A 9,282-nucleotide genomic window follows, 5' to 3' on the forward strand; every position below is an offset into this window, starting at 1 on the left:
GGAAATTTCAACATGCAGGTAGACTGGGAAAATCAGGTTGGTAATGGACCCCAGGAAAGAGAGTTTGTGGAGTGCCTCCGAGATGGATTCTTAGAACAGCTTGTACTGGAGCCTACCAGGGAGAAGGCAATTCTGGATTTAGTGTTATGTAATGAACCTGACCGGATAAGGGGACTCGAGGTAAATGAGCCATTAGGAGGCAGTGACCACAATATGATAAGTTTTACTCTACAAATGGAGAGGGAGAAGGGAAAATCAGAGGTGTCAGTATTACAGTATAGAAAAGGGGATGACAGAGGCATGAGGCAGGAGTTGGCCAAAATTGACTGGAAGGAGGCCCTAGCAGGGAATACTGTGGAACAGCAATGGCAGGTATTCCTGGGAATAATGCAGAAGTTGCAGGATCAATTTATCCCAAAGAGGAGGAAAGATTCTAAGGGGAGTAAGAGGCACCCGTGGCTGACAAGGGAAGTCAAGGACAACATAAAAATAAAAGGGAAGAAGTATAACATAGCAAAGAAGAGTGGGAAACCAGAGGATTGGGAATCTTTTAAAGAGCAACAGAAGATAACTAAAAAGGCAATACGGGGAGAAAAGATGAGGTACGAGGGTAAACTAGCCAATAATATAAAGGAGGATAGTAAAAGCTTTTTTAGGTATGTGAAGAGGAAAAAAATAGTCAAGGCAAGTGTGGGTCCCTTGAAGACAGAAGCAGGGGAATTTATTATGGGGAACAAGGAAATGGCAGAAGAGTTGAACCGGTACTTTGGATCTGTCTTCACTGAGGAGGATACAAACAATCTCCCAGATGTTCTAGTGGCCAGAGATCCTAGGGTGACAGAGGAACTGGAGGAAATCCACATTAGGCAGGAAAAAGTTTTGGGTAGACTAATGGGACTCAAGGCTGATAAATCCCCAGGGCCTGATGGTCTGCATCCCAGGGTGCTTAAGGAGGAGGCTCTAGAAATTGTGGACGCATTGGTAATTATTTTCCAATGTTCTATAGATTCTGGGTCAGTTCCTGTGGATTGGAGGGAAGCTAATGTTATCCCACTTTTTAAGAAAGGAGGGAGAGAGAAAACGGGAAATTATAGACCAGTTAGTCTGACATCAGTGGTGGGGAAGATGCTGGAGTCAATTATAAAAGACGAAATTGCGGAGCATTTGGATCGCAGTAACAGGATCGTTCCGAGTCAGCATGGATTTACGAAGGGGAAATCGTGCTTGACTAATCTACTGGAATTTTTTGAGGATGTAACTAGGAAAATTGACAGGGGAGAGCCGGTGGATGTGGTGTACCTCGACTTTCAGAAAGCCTTCGACAAGATCCCACATAGGAGATTGGTGGGCAAAATTAGAGCACATGGTATTGGAGGTAGGGTACTGACATGGATAGAAAGTTGGTTGACAGACAGAAAGCAAAGACTGGGGATGAATGGGTCCCTTTCAGAATGGCAGGCAGTGACTAGTGGGGTACCGCAAGGCTCGGTGTTGGGACCGCAGCTATTTACAATATACATCAATGACTTGGATGAAGGGATTAAAAGTACCATTAGCAAATTTGCCGATGATACAAAGCTAGGTGGCAGTGTGAACTGTGAGGAAGATGCTATGAGGTTGCAGGGTGACTTGGACAGGTTGTGTGAGTGGGCGGATGCATGGCAGATGCAGTTTAATGTGGATAAGTGTGAGGTTATCCACTTTGGTGGTAAGAATAGGAAGGCAGATTATTATTTGAATGGTGTCAAGTTAGGAAAAGGGGACGTACAACGTGATCTGGGTGTCTTAGTGCATCAGTCACTGAAAGGAAGCATGCAGGTAGAGCAGGCAGTGAAGAAAGCCAATGGAATGTTGGCATTCATAACAAGAGGAGTTGAGTATAGGAGCAAAGAGGTCCTTCTGCAGTTTTACAGGGCCCTAGTGAGACCGCACCTGGAGTACTGTGTGCAGTTTTGGTCTCCAAATTTGAGGAAGGATATTCTTGCTATTGAGGGCGTGCAGCGTAGGTTTACTAGGTTAATTCCCGGAATGGCGGGACTGTCATATGTTGAAAGACTGGAGCGACTAGGTTTGTATACACTGGAATTTAGAAGGATGAGAGGGGATCTTATCGAAACATATAAGATTATTAAGGGATTGGACATGTTAGAGGCAGGAAACATGTTCCCAATGTTGGGGGAGTCCAGAACCAGGGGCCACAGTTTAAGAATAAGGGGTAGGCCATTTAGAACAGAGATGAGGAAAAACTTTTTTAGTCAGAGAGTTGTGAATCTGTGGAATTCTCTGCCTCAGAGGGCAGTGGAGGCCAATTCTCTGAATACATTCAAGAGAGAGCTAGATAGAGCTCTTAAGGATAGCGGAGTCAGGGGGTATGGGGAGAAAGCAGGAACGGGGTACTGATTGAGAATGATCAGCCATGATCACATTGAATGGCGGTGCTGGCTCGAAGGGCCGAATGGCCTACTCCTGCACCTATTGTCTATTGATTTGGATGATCAGCCATGATCATATTGAATGGCGGTGCTGTTTCGAAGGGCCTACTCCTGCACTGCTGTTTCTATGTATGCCGAGCCACCTGCATTCTAATAACACAAGTTTCACATTAGCTAGATCTCAGCTGACAGCACTCAGTCAGGGCAACGATCATTCAAGTGACACTTCGGAGAACAGAGCACAAGTTTTTGGACTATACACTACTAATGACTGCCATCTATGTAAAGGTCAGCATCCCATATGGCACCTTTGTCAAGGTGAGCGCAACGTGGCAAACAGGACCACAGATTGGCAATAGTACAGAGGGTTGATTTGTGATTGGATGCCTGTGACTAGCAGTGTCCTACACAATCAGTGCTGGGATCTTTGCTGCTTGTAATCTACGTGAACACTTAGTCTGTGATGTGAGAAGCATGATCGGTAAATCTGCAAATTACATTAAGGTTGAGGGAGTTGCTTATAGTACGGTAGTTAATCTCAGGCTACAGAGAAATATTGATGTGTTGGCAAAATGAGCTGAAAATAGCAGATGGAGTTTAATGCAGACATCTGAGCTGATCCATTTTAGGAATATTAATGAGTACACCAGGAATGACCGGATGTCAGGGAGTATTGAACAACCGAGGGACCTTGGGAAAACAAATCCATAAATCCTTGACACTGGCGACATAAGCAGATAGCGGCACGGTAGCGCAGCGGTAGAGTTGCTGCTTTACAGCGAATGCAGCGCCGGAGACTCAGGTTCGATCCTGACTACGGGTGCTGCACTGTAAGGAGTTTGTACGTTCTCCCCGTGACCTGCGTGGGTTTTCTCCGAGATCTTCGGTTTCCTCCCACACTCCAAAGACGTACAGGTATGTAGGTTAATTGGCTGGGTAAATGTAAAAATTGTCTCTAGTGGGTGTAGGATAGTGTTAATGTACGGGGATCGTTGGGCGGCACGGACTTGGTGTGCCGAAAAGGCCTGTTTCCGGCTGTATATATATGATATGATATGATGATAATGTTATTAGAAAGGCATAAGGAATACAGGGGGAAGGGAAAAGGATTCAAACGTGAAGATTGGGGCTTTGCAAAAAGCTTAAATGGAAAAAGATGCAAGGCAATGAGGGATGGTGATGGGAATTTAAAGATGGGAGATGTGTAAATGGAGCAAGAAGCATTTTCTAATCGTTTAACTCAGTATCAATTGCTTGGCTCTACCATGCCAGGTAGAGAAACAAGGCGAGGATCCTTGTTTTGAGCTTCACTGGAACAACACATAAATCAGTCTCTCGGCAGTTTACTGTGGTTGAATTCTGCAAATGTCCATTCCAGATTGCCATCAAGATGAAGGTTTGCTTTCACAGAATGTATGACCTTTTATTACAATTCATCTATGCCTGTTTCCTCACACCCTTCAACTAATCACACCAAAATTTCCTTCCATTTCTTTCTACCTCTTTTCGAAGAAGTCCCCCTTGAATGTATCTAACCTAATCCTTAACAGAACTTTCCAAATCTTAACTGCTTTGAGTAAAAAGATTCATCTTAAATTCAATACAGGGCAATACTCTGAAAAACTTTCATTATGATTTTACTCCTAATACTTAAAACACGGGGACAATATGCAGTAACCCTTACTTTTAATGCCAGTCTTTGTTACAACACTGATATATTTCACACATTGTCCACTATGTATGTGCAGTCCAGGTAAAGCAGAAAACTGCAAGATAAATAGTATCCTTAAATAGTAACTCTATAGCAACCCAGGGAGTGGTGGAGATTTGAATCCTTTTGTTTGCCTGTTAGCAAGTGTTTGTTCGCACTCCGCATGTTCTCAGTACATTTGCAAAATGCAAATGCAACATTAATATTTTAATTGGTTGTAAAAAAAATCAGAATATCACAAAAAGACACAAGAGATGACACAGCATCTGTGAAGACAGAAAAAAAAAAGAGTTCTCTAACCTCATCCACTGCATCTGGTGTTTCCCATGTGGCCTCCTGTACATCGGCAAGACTATGTGGAGACTTGGTGATCGTTTCACTGAACACTTGTGCTCGGTCTGCCAAGGCAGACAGGATCTCCCGGTGGCTAACCATTGTAACTCCCCTTCCCACTGCAATACTGATCTTTCTGACCTGGGCCTTCTCCATTGCCAAAGTGAAGGCATGTGCAAGCTGGCAAAACAGCACCTCATATTCTGCTTGGATAGGGTTAGGGTATGAACACTGAGTTCTCCAATCTCAGTTAACTAAGCTGAAGAAGGGTCTCGACCCGAAACGTCACCCATTCCTTCTCTCCTGAGATGCTGCCTGACCTGCTGAGTTACTCCAGCATTATGTGAATAAATACCTTCGATTTGTACCAGCATCTGCAGTTATTTTCTTACACTTCTTAAGCTACTAATAACGCCACCCATTTCACCCCCCTCCCCCCCACCCTCACCACCACAGTCTGAAGCAGCAACCCGACCCGAAACGTCACTCATCCATGTTCTCCAGAGATGCTGCCTGAGCCACTCCAACACTTTGTGTCCTTTATTTTAACCACATCATAATTCTTTTAGTTTTTACAATATATCCCTTTAACCCCAAAAGTGGGAAAGCCCTCCTTGCAGGAGTGAGCAAATGGACCATCTTGGTCAACGCTCGATGGTAAGGTCACAATTTGGAAAACATGAGCCACACTGCATCACTGTTGTGTAAAGCAGGAAATGATCAAGCTCCAATTTGTGCATGAAATCACCCACGCCCTTCTGCTGATGATTCACAGGGGGCAACCTCAATCAGAAATCCATGCAATGAAAAGCTCTGCTAACCTGATAAAAACCTGCCAACACACTTGGAATTTTGATCCCATGTAATGAGCAGGAAGATTCTCAACTTTCAGATTACTCATTTTATCACGATGTATCCTAATAAATGACTATTTGCATAGGGTGATGTCAGAGCACAAACAATCAGAAAATTCACAGTTATAATACATGAGAGATGCAGTGGTGGGATAAATGCAGAGAATGCAAACAGTTTGGACTTCAATCCATCTCACTAAATTTGGTATTTTCACAATGGGAAAATCATAATTCATGACAGGTAAAGAATTCATTTCACAAGTTCACCTAACGTTTAAAGGGATATGGACCAAACGTGGGCAGGTGGGACTCATGTACCTGGGACATGTTGGCCAGTGTAGGCAAGTTGGGCCGAAGAGCCTGCTTCCACACTGTATCACTCTATTGATGAAGGGCCTGTTTCCATGCTGCAAAAGCTCTAGGACCTTGCCGAGAACACAGAACTACATAACCCAGGACCAAATTGGCAATCTTACAGAAGTCAAAAGGTCATTTGTGAAGTTGGGAAAGTAGACCAGGGAAGGGAGGTTTAAAATGATAAAATACAGCTGGGTTGCAACTTGAATGTTTTTGTAATATTATGTTCAAAATTTGGCAAGTGTAAAAATGAAATCACATCATCCATCCGGCTAATCTTCTTTGGCACAAATACACAAGGAAACGAGGCAAAGGACACCACCTGTCCATTAGAATTCAGCTCACCTATAGGCAGCAGGTTAGCACTTGAAATAAGATGCCTACCTTCTTCCTGGTGGAGCCACTCTTGGACAGGCAGGACCTCTCCAATGACAGATATCCTCCTATCACCTGGATATCTTCGGCAGCTGGATAGCGCTTCTTTAATAACACCTCAAGTTTAACAAATGCTGGATCAAGATCTTCAACTAGCTGCTCAGCAGTTCCATTTGTATCGACAGGAGCCTTTTGGCCAGTATTTGCTGGCTTTCTTTGAGGAACAACAGTAAATGTATTCCCACTCTTCCGCTGCATAAAGAGGTGTTGTGGGTCACCAAAAGGTTCGTTGGAAGGCTTGTCATTTTTTACTGATGGTTTTGCTATGGCTGGCTGTTTAAGAATTTCTTCAGTGTCCAAAATATCATCTATATTAGTAACAGGGAGATCACCTTTTCGAATTAATGTCACACTAGTTTCAGCGTTCTGCTCTGCCTCTGGCAACTCTGCAGGCAATATGCTCGAAGTTTCTTCCCCAGGTGAAAATGGTGTGTGCCTGGAAGCAATGCCATAACTACCCATGGATGTGGACTTATTCAAGTTCTCCAAATCAAAATCTGCATGTGAGGGAGAAGATTCTGTATCGGATAGCATTTCTTCTTTTTCCTGATCACAGTCAGATGGGCTACTTATTTCCTGTGAAATAGCTGAAATTCTGTCTGTTTGAATCTCAGTGGGCATGGAAGCACTGTCAGGTTTTGGCTTTTCATCAGATTTATTGCTCATTTTGCTAGAATCACAAACATCAATGTATGCCACAGAGGCTTCTGCTCTTTTCTTTGGAATCACAACAAATGAGTTCTTGGATTGCTTTTTAAGATTTGCTAATGCTCTTGCCTGGATATCATCTTCTGGAATGGATTCAAAATCTGGTGGAGTGGCAGGAATGATCTCAAAGGAGTCGTTGAGACTAGTGGAAGCGGACACACCATTGCATTGGTTTGTAGTGACTTTGGCTGAACCTTCCACCACCTTATGGTTCTGCATCACTTTCCGCAAGGGAATGGCACTGGGATTCACAGATGAAGGGACGTCGCAACCATCAAATGCAATGGGTGGGGGCGCATCAGGGCACGATTTGGGAGATTTTCTTGGATTCACTTCATATTTTGGCCTCCATTTATCAGCTGCTTTAGAAACCTCCATGTTGGATGTTTGAAGAGGGGACGCCCCGCCATTCTCAACGTGACTTGCATTAGCCTGATGTTCGTCCTCTAGCTCGCCCTCCTTCACTGAGTGTACATCATTCCCCACAAAATCAACCTCAGGGTGACCATTCTCCATGACCTTATTCTCCTTATCGGCGCAATCTTTCAACGTGTTCTCGTTGCTCTTGTGTGATGGGACTTTCCTACCCAGCGACTGCTTCTGCCATCCATCAGCATGCATACCTTCAAACTGCTTACGATAGGAAGACACCGAATACGATCGATCTTCAGAAATGCTGGTATCCTGATCCTTTAAGGCAACATGGGAAAGAGAAGGCATCCGCCCAGGAGACAATGGTGCGGAATACCTGGTGGGGGAGAAGAGCGGGGATGATTTGGGATGCGAGGGAGCCGCGCTGTCCGGGGCAGGGCCGGGTGATCGTGCAAGCTCCGAGTGCGAGGAGCCCCAGGCTGTGGAGTGGGGGTCGGTCCGTGCTGGCCCTGGGTGGTGCTTTGAGAGCACCAGAGGTTTTGGCAACAGGAGTGGCTTGTTCTGTCGTTCCTTGGCAGAGAAGCCGTCCAGCAGATTCTCCGTGCTCCGCGACCGGGCTGGCTTCACGTAGTTTTGGTCGAACTTCTCTAGCAGGCGGCTGACTTTGCCATGCAGGTGTTGCGGGCCCTCCGTGCCCATCGTGCTCAGGTTCTCCTCGCTGCGGCTCAGTGGCGCCTCGTACACGAACACCTCCGCGGCCCGGATCTCGGCCACGCCGGCCTCGCTGAGCCGCGACGAGTCGCCGTGCCTCAGGCCGACCTCGGAGAAGTAGTCGGGGTCGGACTCGATGATGATGATGTTGTCGGCGCGGATGGTGCGCACCCCCGGGATTTGGCTGTACAGCTCCAGGAGCTGCGGTATGGAGCGGCCGGAGCCCGAGCCCAGGCCCGCCGGCTCCCGCTCCTCCCGCCGCCGCTGCCGTCGCTCCCGCTTGATGAACAGGTTCTCCTGAACGGGAGCGATGTTCTCCAGCAGCACGGCGCCGCCGTCCTCTTCCTCCCCCTCCTCCTCGCCCCAGCCCGGGCCCTGCGTCCAGCCGCCGCCGTGAGGGGAGGCCCGGGCCCGGGCTCGGGCTCGCTCCCAGCTCCGGCCATCCGCCGCCGGGGTCGCCTGCTTGGCCTTGCGCCGCTCCAGGATCTCCCGCTTCCAGGCCGGCATCCTCGCCATCGCTTGCGCCTCGGGGCCCGGCTCGTGGGCGCGGGGCAGCGGCCTCTGCTCGCTCAGCGACATGCCCGACACTCACTCCCTCAGCGCGCCGACCCCGCTCTGCCGCCCGCCCGGCCCCGGTCCTCCGGCTCCTCTCCTCCAATGTCCCGCCGGCCACCGCGCCCCGTCTCCATGGTGACCGCCACACAGTCACCGGGCGATGGGCGGGGCCCGGGAGCGTTCGGCATCGCCACCTGGCGGCGGGCGGAGAGCGGCTGCAGGAACTGCAGACTTGGACAACTTGAGAGAGAGAACCCGCCTGGGTCACTTATCCGCAGAGTGCTGGAGTAACCCAGCGGGTCAGGCAGCATCTGTGGAGAGAAGGAATGTGTCACTTATCCCCAGAGTGCTGGAGTAACCCAGCGGGTCAGGCAGCATCTGTGGAGAGAAGGAATGGGTGAAGTTTCGAGTCGAGACCCTTCTTCAGGCTGAGAGTCAGGGGGAGAGGGAGACTAGACATTTGGAAGGGCAAGGTGTGAAAACGACAGATCAGAGCAGGCACTGCTCAAGGAAATGTGGAATGGTTGATGGTTAGCTGAGGGAAGGTGACGAAGTAACATCCCCAAATCTTCAACTCTTCCTCCGCACGTCCTTTCAAGGCTGGGTTTTTTAATATGCTAAAGGAACATTGATCAACCAACGCAGGAAGGTATCACAAAATGCTGGAGTAACTCAGCAGGTCAGGCAGCATCTCTGGAGAGATGCTGCACCCAGTCCCTTCTCTCCAGAGATGCTGCCTGACCTGCTGAGTTACTCCAGCATTTTGTGATACCTTCGATTTGTACCAGCATCTGCAGTTGGTACCAACGCAGGA

The 9,282-nt window shown here is 47.7% G+C and overlaps 1 protein-coding gene across 1 annotated transcript in view; it reads right to left on the reverse strand.

Moving 5' to 3' along the window:
* Window positions 1-8,575, reverse strand: part of tprn (taperin) — a 47,702-nt gene extending 39,127 nt beyond the window's left edge. Inside the window, exon 1 of the mRNA XM_078426007.1 lies at window positions 6,072-8,575. Within this exon, the coding sequence (XP_078282133.1) occupies window positions 6,072-8,492 (2,421 nt within the window). The 5' untranslated portion in view covers window positions 8,493-8,575. The remainder of the gene's footprint in view (window positions 1-6,071) is intronic.
* Between the last annotated feature and the right edge of the window lie 707 nt (window positions 8,576-9,282).

The sequence above is a fragment of the Rhinoraja longicauda genome, chromosome 31 (assembly GCF_053455715.1).
Source record: "Rhinoraja longicauda isolate Sanriku21f chromosome 31, sRhiLon1.1, whole genome shotgun sequence".
NCBI lineage: Eukaryota > Metazoa > Chordata > Chondrichthyes > Rajiformes > Arhynchobatidae > Rhinoraja > Rhinoraja longicauda.